The sequence below is a fragment of the Macaca mulatta genome, chromosome 3, assembly GCF_049350105.2.
Source record: "Macaca mulatta isolate MMU2019108-1 chromosome 3, T2T-MMU8v2.0, whole genome shotgun sequence".
NCBI lineage: Eukaryota > Metazoa > Chordata > Mammalia > Primates > Cercopithecidae > Macaca > Macaca mulatta.
The window spans coordinates 34784823-34807527 of NC_133408.1; the positions used below are offsets into that span (position 1 = coordinate 34784823).

General features: G+C 49.9%; 2 protein-coding genes across 51 annotated transcripts in view; one reads left to right on the forward strand and one right to left on the reverse strand.

Moving 5' to 3' along the window:
* PRKAR1B (protein kinase cAMP-dependent type I regulatory subunit beta) overlaps positions 1 to 22705 on the reverse strand; it is a 482327-nt gene that overhangs the window by 296830 nt on the left and 162792 nt on the right. The gene's annotated exons all lie outside the window — the stretch shown is intronic.
* Positions 1 to 22705, forward strand: part of SUN1 (Sad1 and UNC84 domain containing 1) — a 57900-nt gene that overhangs the window by 25731 nt on the left and 9464 nt on the right. For 5 of the 50 annotated variants that reach the window (XM_077995905.1, XM_015133131.3, XM_015133134.3 and 2 more), the window contains 15 exons: positions 1115 to 1141; positions 1257 to 1436; positions 5203 to 5400; positions 6280 to 6363; positions 6674 to 6784; positions 8367 to 8465; positions 9031 to 9124; positions 9691 to 9749; positions 9874 to 10016; positions 10471 to 10680; positions 12026 to 12112; positions 13393 to 13436; positions 14843 to 14972; positions 17089 to 17343; positions 19206 to 19290. In XM_077995905.1, the coding sequence (XP_077852031.1) occupies positions 1115 to 1141; positions 1257 to 1436; positions 5203 to 5400; positions 6280 to 6363; positions 6674 to 6784; positions 8367 to 8465; positions 9031 to 9124; positions 9691 to 9749; positions 9874 to 10016; positions 10471 to 10680; positions 12026 to 12112; positions 13393 to 13436; positions 14843 to 14972; positions 17089 to 17343; positions 19206 to 19290 (1806 nt within the window). Of the gene's footprint in view, positions 1 to 1114; positions 1142 to 1185; positions 1437 to 5202; positions 5401 to 6279; positions 6364 to 6673; positions 6785 to 8366; positions 8466 to 9030; positions 9125 to 9690; positions 9750 to 9873; positions 10017 to 10470; positions 10681 to 12025; positions 12113 to 13392; positions 13437 to 14842; positions 14973 to 17088; positions 17344 to 19205; positions 19291 to 22705 lie in introns of those variants that run through there. The other 45 variants (XM_077995906.1, XM_028845431.2, XM_028845432.2 and 42 more) reach the window with 16 other exon arrangements.

The following is a 22705-nucleotide window of genomic DNA, read 5'->3' on the forward strand; positions in this document are numbered from 1 at the left end:
GGGAGATGCAGATCGCCCCACCTACGGTTGGGATGTCTCTCAGATTATGCTGGGGAGAGGGAGGCTATGGCCAGGTTGTTGGTTTGCAGGGATTATGCTGGGGAGAGGGCGGCTGTGGCCACATTGTCAGTTTGCACGGATTATGCTGGGGAGGGGGAGGCTGCGGCCAGGTTGTCGGTTTGCTGCATGACTGGTTGGGAGGAGCATCAGTTAGGTTTCAGGCTTGTCCTCAAATTTGATCAGGACGCTCCTTGGAAGCCGCTTCCATGTGCACCTTGTCAGGTTGTCATTGGGTTATGCTAACGTATAGTGACTAGTTGTAATGGGGAGATTAAGCAGCAGGTAGTAATCTTAAAACTCTGTTTTTATAAATGCATTACTTTTGTAGAATGTTTGAACAAAGTCCAAAAACGTACCAGTGTGTTTCCAAGAAAGCTCTAAGCAATGAAGCAGCCAGGGTTAGAGAGTTGTTAGAGAATGCTGCAGGGTGAGGCATTGGCACTCAGACTTGGCTGACGTGGGGTCTGGGCAGTGTGAGCCACAGCCTGGCTGGGGAGAGCATGGGGTCCCAAGGCTGTGCAAGGAGAGGGAAGCGTGGTAAGGGATGCCCAGCCGCTCATCTTCGTTCAGTTTATGTTCTGGTTGGCCTGTTTGAGACAATTAGAAGATCCAGATTAGTTCCAGAGATCGTGTGTGCTAATTTTGAGAAGACTTGATATTCGTGTTTGTTCTGTTTTGCTCAACTAGTGAGAGTGGTTACCAGGCAATGGAGAGGCATCTGCTGCTGAGGCTTGTGCCTCACTGAGCGGGCTGTGAGAAGATGGGCATTCCCCTCCTTCCCTCATGTTCTGCTTCCCTCCTTAGGCCAGGTGCTGTGTGTGCTGCTGTCTCTCTGTATTTTCTCCAAAGACAAGTTTTCACCTTCAGTCAGAAGATGGTATCTGCATCTATCTGGAGGCATTTTAGGAAATGAACCGTGACCAGTGCCATAATGATTTATTAACCATTGTAACCTTTACATTTTTAAAATGGGTTTTGTTCTTATTTGATAAGTTGAGCTCAAAAGCAAAAATGTGTGTGTTTTTTTTGGTTTTTTTTTTTTTTTTTTTTTTAGGTCTTGACGATGATGGTGATCTTAAAGGTAATTATTTTCGTCCTTTTACTTTCATACACTTTTCAAAATAGAAGTTTTAGTTAAGTATCTGCAGACTGTGATAAACAGGTTCCATCTACCATCTACTGTTTGAAAACTTTAGGTGGAAATAAAGCTGCCATTCAGGGAAACGGGGACTTGGGAGCCGCCGCTGCCACCGCGCACAACGGCTTCTCCTGCAGCAACTGCAGCATGCTCTCCGAGCGCAAGGACGTGCTCACGGCGCACCCCGCGGCCCCCGGGCCCGTGTCGAGAGTTTATTCTAGGGACAGGAATCAAAAACGTAAGTCTCAGTCCTTTAAAACTCAAAAAAAGATGTGTTGTCCAAATTTAGTATTTCCTTTCTATAAGCCTCAGTGTCTGCAGTATTTGTCTTAGAGACTTAAAATTATCCTTTGAAAGTGTAAGAAGTACACCCCAAATCAGCGTCATCCTGCCTGTCCTCTTTCAGCTTACGTTTTATGTGGTTAGTAATTGTGTACCTAAAAGTATTTGAAATTCTATAAATTTGGACTTGATGTGAGCAAAAGAAAGTTTCTATGTAAACGGAACTATTAAAACTACAGTCACTTTCAGATGCACACCCTGATTTTTATAAAGCAGCATGGATGTTCACGCGTGCTGAAGGAATGGCTTTGGGACGTTGCTCTGGTCGGTTCTGTGAAGTGTTTATGCCAGTGTTCCTGTCAGGAAACCATTGCCCATGGTTGGTGCCCCGTGCTTATGGTGATGGAGGGGCCTTCGGAGAACATCTGGGTCTGGGAAGGACACGTGGCTCTGGTTTGTTCTGTGACAGCAGCAGTCATTGCAGGGAACCCCCTGACATGGACAACCTCTGTCCATGGACTTCCCTCAGTGGCGACTGGGAAAGAGTGTGGGCGTCCCTGCGGGGGTGCCCTCCCAGGTCTGCAGGAGAGACAGAGCCACAGGCCCCTTTCCGGCTTCCAGGCAGGACTGCGATGCCCTGAGGGGCTGGGAGTCTGTGCCCTTCATTATTACCTGGCCTGGGATCTCTCTCACCTGTGGCAGGAAGAGGCTGGGACCCTCGGCCGGGCCGGGTGCTGCCTCATTCTCAAGCCCTTGGCACCTTGTCCTTTGAAGCCCTCATTCTGCTGTGCTTGGAGGTGCCGGAAGCCTCAGGAGTGCAGGGCCGGGTCTGTCTTATCCACTCCAAGCCTAGCTATGCCCATGACGTGGGACGTTCGTCCAGTATTATTCAAATGACCGGACATAATGAAGGATGGCAACAGGATGAAGGCTTCCGCCCTAAGAGTTCTAGCATCTTGTTTTTACCAACTTGTCTTCGTGGCCCTCACTTGTGGTTGTGTCTGCTGTGGTGGTATGGACACTGCTAGTGTTAATGCCGCACAGTAAGTGTGAAAGGGGCCGAGAAAGGTGGCGGGAGCAGGGCGGCACATGGGTTTTCCTCACGGCACTGTGCACGGTGCCCGCTTGGGTTCCTCCATGTGGACCAGCACCACTGAGCACCCACTCTGCGCCAGGCACTGTTCGTGGTGGTCACGGCAGCCCCCTTTTTACCGACAAGCAAACTGGGGCTCAGCCAGCTCAGGAGGCTCGCAGGCAGGTGGGGGAGCCTGGAGCTGAGCCCAGGTGTCTGACCCAGGTGTTCCCCCTTAACTGCCTGCCTCCATGAGCACTTGGCACCCCACGGCCTGTGCGGTGCTGCACGTGAGCCCTCGCATAGCTTACGCGACACGCACAAGGATTCCCTGTATTCAGGGTTTATTGAGGCTGTGTTTTGAAGCATGCCATTGATAGGCTGAACATAACATTTTTCTTAGAATAAAAGCACATTCCATACACTCTACTATGGCAGAATAAGGAGGTTCACAGATAATTGAGAGAAGCTACCAAACTCTGCTGTTTTCCGAAGGCCTCCCTAGGCGTGTTGTAGTAAATGTGTGTTTATGACTGACAGAATTTTGGGGATCAGGGCCCAAGCTTAGCCGTGCAGTTGAGTGTGTCTTTAGATGGAAAAGGCGTTGGTGTGGTGTGGATTGTGGCTTCCCGAAACTCATGGTACCTGCCCGCAGACGTCGGTCTCATGGCGCCTCCCCACAGATGTTGGTCTTGGGTGTTTTGGGGGAGAAAACAAGCCCCATCCTTCCCGCAGGGGTTCTGGGCTTCACACCTGCCTCACCCTCTCAGATGAAGGCCAGGACTTGTGCGGCCCACATTAGTGTTCACCCTGTATTACAGTAAAATATGTTTATCAAAGAACATTGGAAAATCAGGCACAAAGAAGAAAATAAAAATCACCTACAAGCTGCCACACCAGAAAAAAAGCACACTTCCAGAAATTTCCTCTCTACGTACTTACAGTCAGATTGCGTGAATTGGTTGCATAATCATATTTACTTAAAATAAATATGGCTTTCCTCAAGTATAAATTTTCTCTCCACATTTTCTTTATTTTTGTTTTCATGTATGTATTGTAATTCTCTCTCTAAAGTCTTTCAGTAGTACAGATAAAGTAAGTCCTTTCCCCCCACCCAATCCATCTCCTCCTGGGGGAACCACGGCTAATGATAATAGTTAAATGGGAATTCTTACGCTTTTTAAAATGCGGTAAAATTCAGATAACATGAAATTAGCCATTAAAATGTACGGGTTAGGAGTAGTCAGCCTCCTGTTGCATGACTGTCCTGGGATTCTCTTATGCACCTGCAGAACCGTGCAGTTTTGGCTTTGTTTTTCCTTAAATGCCATCATGGTGTATGCACAGTTTAGCCTTTCTTTTCATTTTATATGTTAATTGATGCTTGTATGGTTTTTTTTTTTTTTTTTTTTTTTTTGAGACAGAGTCTTGCTCTGTTGCCCAGGCTGGAGTACAGTGATGTGATCTCAGCTCACTGCAGCCTCCACCTCCCGGTTTCAATCAGTTCCCCTGCCTCAGCCTCCCGAGTAACTGGGACTACAGGCGCATTCCACCACGCCCGGCTAATTTTTGTATTTTTAGTAGAGTTGGGGTTTCACCATGTTGGCCAGGCTGGTCTTGAACTCCTGACCTCGTGATTCACCCGCCTTGGCCTCCCAAAGTGCTGGGATTACAGGCGTGAGCCACCATGCCCCACCCAACACACATTGTATCTTCTGAAGTGAGAGGTGGCACATGCCTGCAGTCCCAGCTACTTAGGAGGCTGAGGCAGGAGGATCGCTTGAGCCCAGGAGGTCGAGGCTACAGTGAGCTGAGATTGTACCCCAGCACTTCAGCCTGGGCAAGAGTGAGACCTGTCTCAAATCAATAAATTAAAAAATAGGCTGGATACTGTGGCTTATGCCTGTAATCCCAGATCTTTGGGAGGCAAAGGTGGGAGGATCACATGAGGCCTGGAGTTTGGGACCAGCTTGGGCTGTAACATAGCAAGATCCTATCTCTAAAAAAGCAGAAACAAATTAGCTGGGCATGATGGCATGTGCCTGTACTCCCAGCTACTCAGGAGGCTGAGGCAGGAGGATCACTTAGGCCCGGAGTTCAAGGCTGCAATGGGCTATGATCATCCCACTGCTAGGCGACAGAGAAAGACCCTGTCTCTAAAAAAAAAATTAAGAATAAAAATAATAAATAGGAAAGGAGGTGATTCTGGAGGTGATTCCGGTGCTCCGGTGTCCCATCCTTAAGCTGGTGGGTCAGAGGCCATGAAGCAAATGGCTGTTTGGCAGTATCTGAATGTGGTAGTATATGTGTAAACAGCATTGGAGTGAAGTGGCCGCGACTCGGGGACTCTGTAGATGATTGCTAGCGCGGCAGCAGAGCTGGCGGCCTTCCCCAGGGGTTACCCTGCAGCCCCCTCTCCGGGGTCGCCCGGGGGTTACCCCGCAGCCCCCTCTCCGGGGTCCCCCGGGGGTTACCCTGCAGCCCCTCTCCAGAGTCCCCTGTCCACCACCAGCTGGGCTGTTCCCCAAGTGATTATCTTTGGTGTCCATTCTAAAAGTGCCTGAAATGAGTAATTTGGCTACTTGACTTATCAGGAAGTAGATGTTGGCTTTATGGGAAGAAATAACGCGTGTTCATGGTTTTTTAATAGGCGGTGCGTCTTTCTACGTGAATAGGATTTTGTGGCTGGCCAGATACACTGCGTCATCTTTTTCATCATTTTTAGTTCAACTTTTTCAAGTGGTTTTAATGAAGCTCAATTATGAATCAGAAAATTACAAATTGAAAATTTATGAATCAAAAGATTGTGAATCCGAAAGCTTTAAATCAAAAAGCCATGAATCAAAAGGTATTTAAATATTTTTTCCCTCCTTCTTCCACCAGTCGCTTTCGCGGTGGAGAAAGCACTGTGCTTTTCCTCGCCGGGCGCCTCCCTCACTGCCTCCTCCTGCAGTCTTGGTGCTGGCCCTCTCCTGGCTTCCCCCTCTGGATCTTGCATCTCTGGGAGCTTGTGGAACTTTTCCTTTGTTCTGTGTGTAGTTCGGTTCTCTCAGAGCTGATCAGTGTTGAAACAGCTTTAAGGTTATTTCTTAAATGAAAAGTTAATGTGCTCAACTTTTGATTTTTATTAGCTTTTTAAAGCAAAAACTTTACCTGAGTGGTATTTAGAACCTATTTTTTGAGAATTTTTTTTTTTGAGACGGAGTTTCACTCTTGTTGCCCAGGCTGGAATGCAATGGCGCGATCTCAGCTCACTGCAAACTCCGCCTCCTGGGTTCAAGCGATTCTCCTGCCTCAGTCTCCCGAGTAGCTGGGACTACAGGTGCCCGCCACCACGCCCAGCTAATTTTTTATATTTTTAGTAGAGATGGGTTTCACCATATTAACCAAGATGGTCTTGAACTCCTGACCTTGTGATCTGCCCACCTCAGCCTCCCACGTGCTGGGATTACAGGCGTGAGCTGCTGCGCCCGGCCCAGAACGATTTTAAGCTGATGTTTGTATTGTTTGGACTGCGCGCGGGATTTAGCCAGGGGGTGGGGGGTCTTTCCCGTCTCTTCTCGTGGCCCGGGCCCTGTCACCGGCGTGGTAGGAGCCATCCGCTGCGTGAGCTCTGTGGAAGTGGCTAGCCTAGCACATTCTCTGATCATGGTGACTTCATCAGGGTGCGAGGAGCGCTCGAGCTCGGTGTTGTGAGTTCTCTAAGCCTCTTTTGCATGTGTTGCAGCTCATGCCAGTTACTGTGGGAGAATGAATGTGAGAGAGGTTCTCAGAGAGGATGGCCACCTCAGTGTAAATGGGGAAGTGCTGTGTAAGTATGGCTTCGTTTTCCTGTGAGCGTCGGTCGTGGAGTTGGCCCCACATGCCGTCACGTTGGGCACTAGCAGAGAATGAGCGGCCCGTGTGACATGGTGGTCCTCACTGATGACGACGGGCTGGTGGAGCTGCTGCTTAAGCCCCCATCACAGAAGCTCATAGCCACCAGATTGCATTTGCTTTGATTGTTAACTGTCTTGTGTGTAATTGAGTTTCCTAGTTTTTCAGACTGCCGTTGCCATGCACAGCTGAGATGGACAGAGTTTGCTTGTGAATCCGCCACATTCACTGCTTGTCACCCACAGGCGACGACTGTAAGGGCAAGAGGCACCTCGACGCGTACACAGCTGTCCACTTGCAGTCGCCACGGCCGCCCAGGCGGGCAGGGACCCTCCGGCACATCTGGGCGTGTGCAGGTTGTCTCTCGCCCCGTCTCCATCTCATCCTGCCCCGTCACCACGCTATTTGCGCCTTGTGTGGTTTGTGCTTGGAATTCAAGTGCTTTAAAGTCTTGCTGTAAAAACTGACAAGAATAGTATTAACTTTGGTTTAAAACAGGGTGAATCTCTCTCGAAAAGATTCCTTGTGAATTGATTTTTTGGAGATGGAGTCTCACTCTGTCGCCCAGGCTGGAGTGCAGTGGTGCAGTCTCGGCTCACTGCAGCCTCCGCCTCCTGAGTTCAGACAATTCTGCCACAGCCTCCTGAGTGAAGGATTCTTTTTGTGTTTTTAGTAGAGACAGGATTTCGTTATGTTGGTCAGTCTGGTCTTGAACTCCTGACCTCAGGTGATCGACCTGCCTCGGCCTCCCAAAGTTCTGGGATTACAGGTGTGAACCACTGCACCTGGCCTCCTTGTACATTTATTTAGGATGAGTTAAACATTTGAAAAGGAATGTATTTGCGGTGAGATTGAAAGTTGAGAAAAGGTGAGTCCCTGCTCACCCCGCTGTGTGGGAACTGGAACCGGGGTTCGCCGCGGCTGCACCTCTGCCCTGTGCCGCTTTAGTGGTTGCTGTCTGTGCCCCAAAGCTTACATGAGCACATTACTTGTTTCCAGTCTACACTCAAAACTTTCTTGGCAGAGAGACACCCTTTTTTGGCATCTTAAAAAAAAAGTTTCAAAAATAATTGTCTCATCTGCTAATTAATAAACGTAAAGCAATTGATTTTTCTGTTAAATTCTCATAAGCCATACTTCTTTGCATGCCAGCCATGTTGTAATTACATAGTTGCAGGAATTAACATATAGATGTTAAGTCAGTGTGAGGAGAGAACCACCCACCATGAGATCTGGAACAAAACTTACTTTGGGAGGCCGAGGCGGGTGGATCACTTGAGGCCGGGAGTTCAAGACCAGCCTGGCCAACATAGCAAAACCCTGTCTCTTTAAAAAAAAAAAAAAAAAAAACTGGAACAAAACGGATTTCATGAGTTTCCTGCTTTTTGTAATGTGAGGTTTGATACTAAGTTGATTGTGGTGCATTCCATCATCCGGTAGTGCCGTGTTACCCTTCTGAAACACTTTTTCACTAGAAAATATTAGCCTTTAGAATAATGTGAATTTTGGTCTTTGAGTAATTATTTTCTCACCTAGAGCGTATGAACTGCAGGGGTCTATGGAATTTCAATCTGCTTTAAAATATGGTACTATCTTTCCAATATAAACTGTGCTGGCACCAATGGCCAATATTTATAGGGTGGCTTCCAGCCGCTGCCCCCGGGGTTTCGTAAGGGATATCTGCATTTTACATCTGAAGTATCTGCAGGCAGAAGTGAGTGAAAATATTAAATATAGAACTGAGCTTTTCCTATGGTAATGTCAGTGCGGTATTGCCAACACTTACAAGAGTTACTTGGTTTTCGTATTTTTTGAGGAGACTCGACCCACCGACGTGGGCTCTGGTGAAGTGTGTGGTGTGGGTGTCCCCGCGGTGCCGTCAGTGCGGAGGCTGGTCTCTGGCATCTGTCTGCGGCCTTACACGTCTTCTCTGCGCAGGTTACTTCTTGCTGCAGACTCTGCGCAGGATCGGAGCTGCGGGCCAGGCTGTGTCTAGGACGGCGTGGTCGGCCCTGTGGTTGGCCGTGGTTGCTCCAGGTGGCTATTTTGGGTTTCTGTGTTGCGTTCTCTCCAGAGCTTCTGGCAGCTAAGCACCTGCACTCGATGATTTACCTAACCAAGTAAAAATCTCATGTAGGCTCTCATGCTTTGACCCTTGGCGTAACGTGTCTCGTTCCTCATGATGTAGCAGTGTTAACTGACTCTACTTGCTGCATGAGCACCCTTGGTTTCTCTGGGGTTGCGTCTGGGGTGAGTCCGGCTGCTTGAGTGCCCTGTGCAGGGCACAGAATGCATGGATCTGGGGCTTGCTCTCCTGCATCCTGTCCTGCGTGTTCATCAGCGTGATACGTTACTGCCTCGCCTCTCCTGCATCCTGTCCTGCGTGTTCATCACGTTACTGCCTCGCCTCTCCTGCATGCTGTCCTATGTATTCATCAGCGTGGCACGTTACTGCCTCGCGTGGCAACTAGCATCATGGAACTTCTTCACCTCCAGCTTCATCTTCATGTGCTTCTTGCTTGGCCTTCACAGAAACAGTCCATTTAGGAGCTTGGTTTTCCTGAGAACATTTCCTTAGAACGTTTGGTGTTTTCTCTTGTAGGGAAGGCAGCCTCCGGAGTGTTCTGGTGGCTAGGGATTGGATGGTACCAGTTTGTTACTTTGATTTCTTGGCTGAATGTGTTTCTTCTTACCAGGTAAGGAAATGGATATCATGTCAGCTTGGTGCTTTAAAGAACCAATTTTGTGCCATTCGCAGGGTCTCATTTGATTTGTTATTTTATAAGGATTTCGCTTATATTCACATAGTGTTTATATATTTTACAAAAGTGCCTTTATATTCTTATTTTTCAAACCAACCTGTGAGGTAAGAAAGGCGCAGATATCATTAAGGAAAACAAGTGTGCAGAGGTGAGGCAGCTGGAAGGGCCTGGGCAGGGTGGGGACCCAGGTCCAGGCTCCTCCCCTGCTGCAGTGCCCAGTGGCGCCAGTCACCTCGGGAGACTGGTGACCTGAAGGGGCAGAGACTCAGGGCAGCTCAGGCCGTCCCCACAGCACCAGAGAGTTGGTACCATAGGTCTCGAGGACGCCGTTGTACACTAAGGTTCTCCTGTAGGCGTCACAAGCCTTGTAGATAAAACCGTAACTGCTTTTCTAACACTGGGGGGTGGATTTTGCACAAAATTATCTAGAGGGGGAAAGCAGATTGGTGAATGCTGACTTTCATTATTTCCAAATCAGAGGTTTTCATTTTTACCCCCAGGTGCCTTCGAAACATCTGCAAGCTTTTAGTCTTGCTCGTCCCACTCCTCCTTTTACTTGGTAAGTCAATCCAGGGGCTAAGCAATACACATACATGTAACTTAGTGGAAAAAAATGAGCGTGTAAGTCCATGTTTTGAGAAACGTGGTGTACCTGTGTGCGTGTGGTGGTTATTCTCTTTTAGCAGGTCTCTCCTTACGGGGCCAGGGCGATTTCTTTTCGTTCCTGCCTGTGTTGAACTGGGCAAGCACGCATAGAACACAGCGGGTGGATGACCCCCAGGATGTATTTAAACCCGCGACTTCTCGCCTGAACCAGCCTCTGCAGGTAAGAGGGTAGAAGGGCCTGTCAGTTGGCACCGCACATGTGAGGTCTTCAGGGACGCGTCCACACTGCTGTAAGCCAGGCACTGCGGTCAGGTGCCCTGTTGTAGGAAATATTTTTAAATGTCAGATAAGCAAGTCTTTGGAGCTCCTTAAGTGTTCTAAGAGTTCAAATGCACATTTAAAGTACTCTCATGATTCAGTTAGTTTTAATGTAAAAAACATTATAGTATTCATTACTGTGCAAAGTACAGAAAGTATAGAGAAGCAAATGAGAACCACCCATAGTCAGGCACATAAGGATCGAACCTGATACTCCAGGTTTCTGTGGATTCCTCCATTTGTGTGCTGTGCACCCCAGAGCTGGCATCTTGCTGTAGGACACTGTTTGGAGGTTTTGACTGACTCTGCTCATGGTGACTTGATTACCTGGTTTCATTCCTCTCTTACCATTTCAGGGTGACAACGAGGCTTTTCCATGGCATTGGATGAGTGGCATGGAGCAGCAGGTGACCTCCCTGTCTGGACAGTGCCACCACCATGGCGAGAATCTCCGAGAGCTGACCACTTTGCTTCAGAAGCTGCAGGCTCGGGTGGACCAGATGGACAATGGCGCTGCCGGGCCATCAACATCGGTCAGAGATGCTGTGGGACAGCCCCTGAAGGAGGTGAGTGCTGCCGGGCTACCGGGCTCCACGGTGACACCAGCGCGCTTCTGGGTGCCGTGTTCTCTCTCTTTGGGCGACAGAGGGGATGGGAGAGGTGTCGTTGTGACAAGGGGTTGCACTTTCTGTTCTTAGTTGTTGAGAGCAGTGTGCCGGGGAAGGAGTGGGTTTCCCATCATCTGCTGATGACCAGGAGGTGTGGCTTCCATAGCACGCGTGGAAGTGGTGGGCAGGAGATGTGTGATAACCCCAAGCGGGAAGTCTGGCGGTCGTGGAGAACCGTGGCCTTTCCTGTCCTGTTCTCCAGATTGCCCTCTTGGTGACAGGTCATGGCGCTCTGTCCCTGCAGACGGGACGGCCACTGAGTGTCCCTGTAGACAGGACGACCACTGAGATGGACACATACTGTCTCACGTGGGCCCCAGACGCACTTCGCCTCGGAGGCAGCCCAAGATGCTCCCGCCCACCGCAGGGATTGCGTGGGGGGGCCCAGGAACCTCTGCTTCAGAGGATGCCCTCTCTTGTAAAGAAAATAGTCGACAGCTTTTCAGAACAGTTTAGTGAAAACTAAATTGTATGTGGCCTGAGCTAATTTTAGTACAGATTGAGCCCATTCTTAAGCTGTCTTCCAGCATGTGCCTGTCTGGGTGTGATCATGGCAGTGATTGGAACGCAGAGCAGGGCTTCCCTCAGAAGCGGTGCACGCAGTGTTAAACGCTCAGCCACCTGGCAGCGGGCAGAGCCTGGTACCTGCTTCCCGGAACCTCTAGCTCATGTTTGCATCTGCACTGCCTAGTGGAGGACGCCACTACTAGCATATGGTCGTTACATTTTTGTCAGTCAACACCACATCGAACTTTAAATGGCAGGTTCTCACTTGCATGGCCCCATTTCAGGTGCCCAGTAGCCACGAGTGACTGGTGCTGCCCTGCTGGGCAGCACAGCTGCAGCACGGCCCACCGTGGCCCGAGGTGGGCATCAGGCCCTCACGGGGTTTGCTGCGTCAGTGCATTGGGCTCAGGCCTGTGGTCCCAGCTACTCAGTAGGCCGAGGCGGGAGGGTCGTCTGAGCCCAGGAGGTGGAGGTTGCAATGAACCACAGAGGGGACCCGTGGTTCAGGCTGGAGTGCAGCCGTAAAATAAATAAATATATAAATAAAGATCTCTGGAGTTAGGGATGAAGATGAGGATGTTGTTATTAAGCGGATTACTCCTTTAGGGTCTGTGCCACATTGCAACTGTAGATTCTCTGATTGTCGACATTCCGTGTAGAAACGCCTTGGCCTAACTTGCCAGGTTTTTGTTGCTTAGCTTTCTCCATCATTTGTTCACCCCTTTTCTTTCCTAAGACTGACTTTATGGCTTTTCACCAAGAACATGAAGTGCGCATCTCACACTTGGAAGATATTCTGGGAAAACTGAGAGAAAAATCTGAGGTATTTATTTTGCACCTTATGCTTTTTTAAAATAAAAAGAAAATCAACTATGGCTCATATTTTAAAGCCCCTGGGTCATTTAATGTTCCTCTTTTTAGGCTATTTGCTGTTGTGTAAAGTGGAAAGAAACACTTGTTCTCTGTTTGGTGTGGCAGGGGCTCTGGGACTCTAACATTTAATCGGGCATGTAACTCACTCATCCCTGTGTCTCGGCACAGAGTAGGGTTGCACATGCCAGGAGGTGGCTCTGCCAATTCCAGGCGGCCTCTGGGTTCCCATCCAGCTTTTTCCGGCTCCAGGGTGCTTCCTCGCTGCCACACACCCCCTTGCAGTGTCTTTAGAGGGGAGATAAAGGACCTGAACCTTTTGACAGACAGCACTAGCTTTGGGTGGGAAGGCTGGGACCATTAGTTGCTGAGAATGCCAGGGGAGGGGCCGGGCCTCTGCGCTGCCCTCAGCCCTTGGGAGTTAGGGTGGGGCTCAGGTTCCGGCTCTTTGTGTCTCTGGTGCTTGACACAGAGCCTGGCGTGTCACATGTGCATGTGTGTATTGAACTACATTGAGAAACGTGGTGAGCCTAAGGGTTGTCTTTAGCACACCCTTTTGGGAATCTTGGGACCTGCTCATGGATTATGGAACCTGTGAGATCAGGCGGGTTTACCTGGGAGGGAGAGGAGGGCTGAGAGGAGCAGGCAGAGGGGAGAATGTACCTGCCTGCGAGGGTCTGCGGGGCGCCGCCTCCTGTGTCCACTCATGAAGGTCTGCGGGGCACCGCCTCCTGTGTCCGCTCGCAAGGGTCTGCAGGGTGCCTCCTCCTATGTCCGCCTGCCCTGGGCCAGGCTGTGGAGACCTCCGTGGAGTGCGACTTGGGGCTGACGCCGGCACTCAGCATGGTGCTGCTGTCAGGTCGCGCGGATGGCACAGGCCAGCATGGCTCAGCTTCATGTGTGCCTCTGCCGTGTCCCTGTCCTTCACGTTTAGAACACACTTTGGAGGTGTGACAGGGAGCTGACTCCCAGCCTGGGTGCTGGTTACGGGAGCTGCATGTTCTGAGCCCGCCAGGCCGTCCCCGTGTGATTTGTGCTCCTTTCTGCACACACTTGATGAAGGTTACTTTCAAATGTACAATGAACACTTCCTACCTGCCACCCACAGGCGGATCTGGACTTTGAATTAAAGGGGGTGTTTCAGAGAAATCAATGGAGTTTTAAGTATATGGATTTATGAAAAGTTAATATATAACTTAAGTATTTCAGTAGATTATTTCTTGTATTTTTTAGGCCATCCAGAAGGAACTAGAACAGACCAAGCAAAAAACAGTCAGGTAGGAGGATTTGGAAAACACTCACTTTTGTCTTCTGTGTGTGTGTGTGTGTGTGTGTTTGTTATGTGGAGCGGCAGCAGAGTGATGAACGAGGGGACACGGGGCCAGCCTCCACCGTGGGTCACCTGAAGGCCCTGAGGTTTGTGCTGACAGACACTCCTGCTGGGCTGCGTGAGGACAAACGGGTCCTGAGGGACTTGCCATATCCCCTTCCGTGTGGCATGGACCTCCGTGTCAAAGGTGCTGCCCTTGCCCCTGCTGTAACTTCGTCTCCAGTGTGCTTGCAGGGCCACCCTCAGGGAGTAGGTCGAGGCCCATCTTGCAGCCCATGCCATAGTGGGTGTCATGGTGGGCTCTGCGCCGGGCCTGCGCTGGCACCGTTGGCATCTAGGTGGGTGGGGTTACAGCTCAGCCTCATCCCTGCTGCTGCTCCTGGTGGGCAGGACACCTGCTTCCAGAACCACCCGATTTGTGCTGGGCATGTCACGGTGGGCCTCTGCGTGGCTGTTGGCCCTGCTGCCCTTGGAATTCATGGCACATCCGGGTCCCTCTGCGCTTCCTGGGGATGCTGGCGTTTTGCTCCTCGAGGACTCCAGGCGGCTTTCTTCCACACAACTACTGATTTGCCTGAAGCCTGCTTAAGTGGAGTGCCTCCCTCTCACAGGTGTTCCCAACACGGCAGCTTTGTCTGTCTTCCTTAGTTTTATACACACAGCTCATACCCCCACAGCCCTCCCCGCTTCTAGATTGGGCAGCCTTGGCTTGGTTGTGGTTTCCCAAGGTCCCCGCGTCTGCACTCAGGAGGGTCCGTCCTCCCCTGTGCCCCATGTTCCTCCTCTGTGAGGACAGGTGTGAGAGCTGAAGCAGTTTTCTCTTCTTCCAAAGCTTTTATTTCAATAAAAAGTTGCTTTAATACGGTAATATGTCAGTCCTAAAGTGTTGATCCGGGAATGAGCTTTTTGAGATATGAATTGTTAGTATCTCATTAAGTATGTGTACCTATAAAGGCCTCAAGTGATCCGTCTGCTTCGGCCTCCCAAAGTGCTGGGCTTATAGGCATGAGCAACCGTGCCCAGTCCAGAAATAAAGTTTTTAGATGCTTAAATCGTTTTCAGAGAGAGCTCTCACTCGCCACTGAGAAACACCGCTAGCAGCATTTTTGTAGGTAGCCTCCTTGTGCAGTGTGGATATTTGTATGTTACAGACATAAATTGATGCAGAAGACGACCTCTCTGGGATTTTTATTGGAAACTGGCATTCAGTTTCCATGTTAGTGTGGCACAGGTTGACATCTGTACAGTTAGGACACCCAGGAGTGGGATCGGGTCCCCTCAGCCTGTGTGTAGTGCGGGAAGTGTGTAGGCTGGGAGGCTTGTGTGTGACCCATTCTCACTGTTGGATTCCAGTGCGGTTGGTGAGCAGCTCCTGCCCACGGTTGAGCACCTCCAGCTGGAGCTGGATCAGCTAAAGTCAGAGCTGTCCAGCTGGCGACACATGAAGACTGGCTGTGAGACAGTGGATGCTCTACAAGAAAGAGTGAGCTGCTTGCGTGTTTACTTTTTGTTTTATAATAGAGTAAAAGAAAACCTGATGACTTAGGTTTATTAGTTGTTTAAATTTTTTTTTTTTTTTTTTTTTTGAGACCGAGTCTTGCTGTGGTGTGCAGGCTAGACTGCAGTGGCACGATCTCGGCTCACTGCAGACCACCTCCACCTCTTGGGTTCAAACTCTTCTCCCACCTTAGTCTCCCGAGTAGCTGGGACTAGTGGCACGTGCCACTATGCCCAGCTAATTTTTGTGTTTTCAGTAGAGACGGGGTTTCACCACGATGGTCAGGCTGGTCTCAAGATTCCTGACTCCAAGTGATCTATTTGCTTCGGCCTCCCAAAGTGCTGGGATTACAGGCCTTAGCCACCCACCATGCCTGGCCTAAGTTGTTTAATTTCAACTTCCTTTAAAAACTTTTTTGACTATATGTGAACTTTTTAAATATTTCAAAATAACTAATTCAGCGCTCTGTAGATTTTCCCGTTCCCGCACCACCGCCTGTCAGCACCCACCGTGCGTCTTTCCAGTCTCCTTGGTGTGCGTGCAGCCCAGGGCCAGCGCTGACTTGTGGCTGGGTTGTTGCTGTGTACTTTTCATTAAATAGACTCACCTTGAACCTGCTGCTTGCTCTGTTTCATGTTAAAACATATCATAGACATTGCTTCAAGTCCATCATCCTTAGGCAGAGGAGAAAATCTAGACATTTAGAGCTGCTTAAGAATGAAAACACAATCATTTGGCAAAAGTCGTCAAAGTCAGACAGTAGATTGGTAAAGGTATTTGCAATATGTGTGGTAAAATTATCTCTTATGGGCAGAGAGCCCCTAGAATTGGTAGGAAGAGAAGCAGTGGCGACAGAGAAAGCGTGCGATAGGCTGGGCGCGGTGGCTCACACCTGTAATTCCAGCAGTCTGGGAGGCCTAGGCGGGCGGATCACCTGAGGTAAGGAGTTCGAGACCAGCCTGTCCAACTTGGTGAAACCCTCTACTAAAAATACAAAATTAGCCGGGTGTGGTGGCGTGGGTCTGTAATCCCAGCTACTCGGGAGGCCGAGGCAGGAGAATCGCTTGAACCTGGGAGGCGGAGGTTGCAGTGAGCCGAGATCACGCCATTGCACTCCAGCCTGGGCGAGAGTGAGGCTCTGTCTCAAAAAAAAAAGAAAAAGCCAATGTGCCATCAGGGAGCTCAGTCCTGCTGATGGGACTTGCAGACTACAGCAGGCTCTCATCTGTAGTCTACAGGCCCACGAGGACGCCGGCTGCTGTCAGCACTGGCCAAGGCAGCAGGCTTTCCCCTGGCCAGGAGGACTGTCACCAACCACGGCCTCGGGGGGAAAATCTTAGGATATTCACCAGTGACAAATACCTGCACTCTTTGAAACGCACAACCATGCCCTTGGGAGTCATCCTACAGAAATAAAGGCACCAGTACAGAGGCCACACAGGCAGTAGGGTTAGCGCTGCGAAGTTAGTGTGGGGAGAAGTGAGGGTAGAAAGCAGCCACGTGCCACTGTTAGCGGGTGTGGGCTAGAGAAAGGTGTGTCCACACGTGGAGCGTGGGAGGGTGGCTGTGATGAACGGCCGTGCCATAGGCTTTGCCATTTCCTTCACGGTCTATTGTTATAAAGCAAGAAGAAAAAGGTATTTACATATGTGTTTGTGTGCGTAGAAATAACACGGGGCGTATTTAGCATACATGAAGCTATAATTTAGGTTCGTTTATATGACTGTTTTCTTACCAGACCAAGTTTGTTGATGGCAGGGCCTCTCCAGTGCACCTGTGTGCCTAGCTGCAGGGTGCCCGGCGGGTGCTTGCTGGATGGACATGCACCTCCGGATGGTGTGGACATGCCCCATCGCATCTTGCAGCTCCTAAGATGCAGGTCGTCCTCATCCCACGAGCTCGCCTATTTCTGTTCTTTTTAACGTGTTCCTGCATTATTGGAGAGGTTCTTAAATTTAATACGAAGGAAAACACTGCCACAATGACATTCTAGATTTCGAGAGGATATATAATACTTCTGAGATATCTAAGATAATGGACCCAAAGAATGGAAATGATTTAGTTAAAATAGTAAATTTGTGTCTCTCTACTGTTTTACTAGGTGGATGTGCAAGTCAGAGAAACAGTGAAACTCCTGTTTTCCGAAGATCAGCAAGGCGGCTCTCTGGAACAGCTGCTACAGAGGTTCTCGTCGCAGTGTGTGAGCAGAGGCGACTTGCACACGATGCTGCGAGACCTGGAGCTGCAGATCCTGAGGAACGTCACCCACCACATTTCCGTGACCAAGCGGCTCCCAGCCTCGGAAGTCGTGGTGTCTGCTGTGAGCGAGGCGGGGGCGTCTGGAATAACAGAGGCGGTGAGTCGGCGGCAAGAAATGCTTACAGTCCATTCTCTGCTGAGACTGAAGACCTCGCTGTGAGGCGTGGATGTTGATGTGTTGTTTTAAGAGTGGTCTGGCTGGGGTATGCTTAGCTGACATAAGTGAGATGGGATGTGCCTGGGCAGTGTGCCGTGTATGGAGGGGCACCTGTGCGGTGAGCTTCAGCTCTTGCTATCGATGTCATTACTGAGCTGCCTCTTGGGAGTTCTTTATACTTTGTGAATCTTTTTGTCCGAAAGAGCCCATCTGCTTGTGTGGTGGCCACACCTTCTGAAGTTCCATGAAAATGTTTCCGTGTATTAGTCTGTTCTCATGCTGCTAATAAAGACATACCCAGGACTGGGCAATTTAGAAAGGATGATTGACAGTTCCACATGGCTGGGAAAGCCTCACAATCATGGGGGAAGGTGAACAAGGAGCAAAGTCATGTCTTACATGGCGGCAGGCAAGAGAGCATGTGCAAGGGAACTCCCTTTATAAAACCATCAGATCTCATGAGACGCTATCAGGAGAACAGCATGGGAGAAACCCCACCCCCAGGACTCAGTTTCCCCACCTAGTCTCCACCACAGTGTGGGAATTATGGGAGCTGCAATTCAAGGCCATGACTCGGTTCCCCCCACCCAGTCCCCACCACAGCGTGGGAATTAGGGGAGCTGCAATTCAAGGCCATGACTCGGTTCCCCCCACCCAGTCCCTACCACAGCATGGGAATTACGGGAGCTGCAATTCAAGGCCATGACTTGGTTCCCCCATCTAGTCCCCACCACAATGTGGGAATTATGGGAGCTGCAATTCAAGGCCATGACTTGGTTCCTCCCACCCATTCCCTACCACAGCGTGGGAATTAGGGGAGCTGCAATTCAAGGCCGTGACTTGGTTCCCCCCACCCAGTCCCCACCACAGCATGGGAATTAGGGGAGCTGCAATTCAAGGCCATGACTCGGTTCCTCCCACCCAGTCCCTACCACAGCGTGGGAATTACGGGAGCTGCAATTCAAGGCCATGACTCGGTTCCCCCATCTAGTCCCCACCACAATGTGGGAATTATGGCAGCTGCAATTCAAGGCCATGACTCGGTTCCTCCCACCCAGTCCCCACCACAGCATGGCAATTAGGGGAGCTGCAATTCAAGGTGAGACTTGGTCAGGGACACAGCCAAACCATGTCACTCAGTAATACCTAAATTCCCAGAATTTCCTGTGTTCCAGGCTTGAAGTCTCATCTTTCCTTTATTCATGTTTTATGGCGTCTGGGGGATTTTTCTGGTTCAAAGATTGATGGCGGCCATGACTGAGCCCTGGGGGAAGAGACCTCGTGCCGTCCCATCTCCATCCTATGGCCTTGGCAGTTAGGTACAGGACTGGAGTGTGGAGTTACTTCTCTCATGCCTAGGATCCCCTACATAGGTTCCATTGAGAAAATGCTCTTGGCCGGGCGCGGTGGCTCACGCCTGTAATCCCAGCACTTTGGGAGGCCGAGGCGGGTGGATCACGAGGCCAGGAGATCGAGACCATCCTGGCTAACACGGTGAAACCCCGCCTCTACTACAAAATACAAAACATTTGCCGGGCGCAGTGGCGGGCGCCTGTAGTCCCAGCTACTCGGGAGGCTGAGGCAGGAGAATGGTGTGAACCCGGGAGGCGGAGCTTGCAGTGAGCCGAGATCGCGCCACTGCACTCCAGAATGGGCGACAGAGCCAGACTCCGTCTCAAAAAAAAAAAAAAAAAAAAAGAAAATGCTCTAATGTAAGTGTCTGGTTCTCATCTATGGCACTAAAACCCAAGTCTCTCCTCTCCTGTTCTGGTGTTTGGTGGTCTGTCCTCGTGTCTGTCCAGCAAGCACGTGCCATCGTGAACAACGCCTTGAAGCTGTATTCCCAAGATAAGACTGGGATGGTGGACTTTGCTCTGGAATCTGGTGGTGAGTAAACAGACGTTCAGATTACTAAGTGAGATGGTCACCTGTTAGCAGGGTTGTGCACTGGAGAGGCTGTTGCTGCCCCACGTCCAGCAGTAAAGACTCCTAACGTTTACACATCTGAGAAAAGGCATGTGATTCTGGGCATGTCCCTGGTATTCTTTCTTGCTGGCCAGTTGTGTTTGGGGGGCACAGGTTCTCCCCTGGAAGGGCTGGGGGTGCATGCTTGTGGCTAAGTCAAGGTTCACAGCACAGAAAGTTTGGTCGACTTCACTCTCTCCTGTGCTGTGATCGGGGATTGTTCAGTGCCTTCAGGAGAGACTCAGCAGTGACCACACAGCTCTCCCCGAGGGTGTCCATTCAGCAGCAAGACAGACCGGGAGCAGGAGCAGGCTAAGCAAATGGAATGATGGGGGCAGTGTTTCAGGACCTCAGAGAAATACAAAGGCCGCTGTGGTCAGGGTCTGGGAAACCCTGCAGGGGCACAAGCCTAGGCCAGACCTCTTGGGGCAGATGCATTTGAAAATCAGAATCGCAGCTGAGGAAAGTCTTGGGGTCCACACAGCCCCTCCATGGGGAGTGGGGCAGCACACCTGGATCAGACACGAGCATTTCCGAAAGAACCATGAGAGGAGAACTAGACCTGCTTCACGTCTGCTCAGGGAAGGTTTGCACCACACGTGTTATGGAAATCGAAATCTTGGTTTTCTGAAGGTTTGTGGTTTTTTTTTTTTTTTTTTTTTTTGAGACAGAGTCTTGCTCTGTTGCCCAGGCTGGAGTGCAGTGGCGCGATCTCGGCTCACTCCCAAGCTCTGCCTCCCGGGTTCACGCCATTCTCCTGCCTCAGCCTCCCGAGTAGCTGGGACTACAGGCGCCCGCCACCACGCCCTGCTATTTTTTTGTATTTTTAGTAGAGACGGGGTTTCACCATGTTAGCCAGGATGGTCTCAATCTCCTGAGCTTGTGATCTGCACGCCTCAGCCTCCCAAAGTGCTGGGATTACAGGCATGAGCCACCACGCCCAGCCTTTCTGAAGTTTTTAAATGTAGGATTTGCAAATGTGGGCTGGGAGACTCACATTATCACTCAGAATATGCTGAGTTCAGTACACGTTAGTGCGTGGAGGGACTGGAGAGTCTGCAGAGCAGGAGGGATTTCTAAAACCCACGATGGTGTAGGGCTGGGTAGGGACTCTGCCGCGTGGTTGTGCAGGAACCTGATCCCATTAGTACGGGAGCAGCTGGGTTTGAGTTCAGTCATTTGCCACCCCGTGGGTTCTTCCTGTGGTGGCTGCAGACTGAAGTCATAGTAACAATGGCCAGATTCTTCCAAATGGTAGATGTCAACAAGGCTACTGGCTTGATCAGTGTGTGTGTGTGTTTAAAGTGACCTTTTTAGAATATTAAGTGCTTTTAGTTATATATTTTGAAATTCAGTGATTTAGGAAGAAATTATTTTCCATTAAGAGGCATCAATTGACATGAACCATACAGTTTGAGCCGAGATGTCATTTATTCTTAAAACTCTAGTTAATCCTAACAGGTTTCTGTGTACCTCAGAACATTGGTAATCCTGAGAAGGCTGCACTGAAGGTTCTGATACTGAAGAAAACATTGATTGGCACTTTGTGAGTTAGACGGAGAACAGGATTTTTAAAAAGATAATTCAGTGGTTTGGAAATTCGGGTCTCAATCAGCTACATTAAAATCCCCTGGTTTTCCTGGTTAAAGCATCAGTTTCTGGCCGGGCACGGTGGCTCACACCTGGAATCCCAGCACTTTGGGAGGCCAAGGCGGGCGCGGATCACGAGATCAGGAGATCGAGACCATCCTGGCCAACACGGTGAAACCCCATGTCTACTAAAAATAAAAAAAAACTAGCCGGGCGAGGTGGCGGCGCCTGTAGTCCTAGCTACTCGGGAGGCTGAGGCAGGAGAATGGCATGAACCTGGGAGGCGGAGCTTGCAGTGAGCCGAGATCATGTCACTGCACTCCAGCCTGGGGACAGAGTGAGAAAAAAACAAAAACCATCAGTTTCTGCCTCTCCGGCCCGTGGTTCACCAGCACCAGGGCCCCTGGAGTGCCGCCCTTCTGAGCTTGCCCTTGCTGCCTGGTGTTGTGTGCTGCCTTCAGGGCCAGCTTGGTTTTTGTTTCTTGGGGTTTTTTGTCCTGCTATGACAACAACATTCTGCCTGCCCTATTTCCTATTGAGGGCCAAGCTGGACTTGTTTTTTATGCTTCCTCTTATTATTGAGATGTAATTCACACAAAAATTCACCATTTTAAAATGTACAGCTCTGTGGTTATTAGCATATTCACAGTGCAGCCATCACCACTGCCTCACCCCAAAATCTTTCTGACCCCCGCTAGGAAACCCTGTACCTGCCAGCAGTCATCCTCACGGCCCCAGCCTTTTCACTGTGATTGGTAATTACTGTGACGGAAGGTCTGCTCTTCAGGGCCTGAAAGCTCACCTGCCAGGTGACACCAGGCTCAGTTGTGTGCTTTATTCTTCATTGAGAAAAACCAAGGAAAGTTCATTCAGAGTAGCTATCTCTCTAGCAGTAGTGGGGGAAGGCCAGTATTGTAAGAATTTCCCAATTTCAGTAAGTAAAAATTCTGTATCCTAAAGCAGTTGTAAACTCTTAACACTCAATTTGAGAAAGGACAATTAAGAAAAGGACTGGTCTAACAGTAGGAGGTTCTTTCTATATGTAAAAACTTGAGAAGTTTGGCCGGGCGCGGTGGCTCACGCCTGTAATCCCAGCACTTTGGGAGGCCGAGGCGGGCGGATCACAAGGTCAGGAGATCGAGACCACGGTGAAACCCCATCTCTACTAAAAATACAAAAAATGAGCCGGGCGCAGTGGCGGGCGCCTGTAGTCCCAGCTACTCGGGAGGCTGGGGCAGGAGAATGGCGTGAACCCAGGAGGCGGAGCTTGCAGTGAGCCAGGATCGCGCCACTGCACTCCAGCTTGGGCGACAGAGCGAGACTCCGTCTCAAAAAAAAAAAAAAAAAACTTGAGAAGTTTAAAAACACTTTTTTTAACCCTAAAATATTTATTAGGTGGTATTAGATAACATTCTTTGTCATTTTCAAACTTATGTATTTTAATGGGTTCTTAACTAATTACCTATTTTTTAGTTTTTGTGGATACATAGGTGCATATATTTATGGGGTGTATAAGATGTTCTGATACAGGCCTGCAATGTGAAGTAAGCACATCATGGAAAACGGGGTACCCATCCCCTCCAGCATTTATCCTTTGAGTTACAAACAATTCAGTTATACTCTAAGTTATTTAAAAATGCAGTTAGGCCGGTGCAGGGGCTCACTGCACTTCGGGAGGCCGAGGCAGGTGGATCACCTGAGGTCAGGAGTTTGAGACCACCCTGACCAACATGGAGAAACCCCGTCT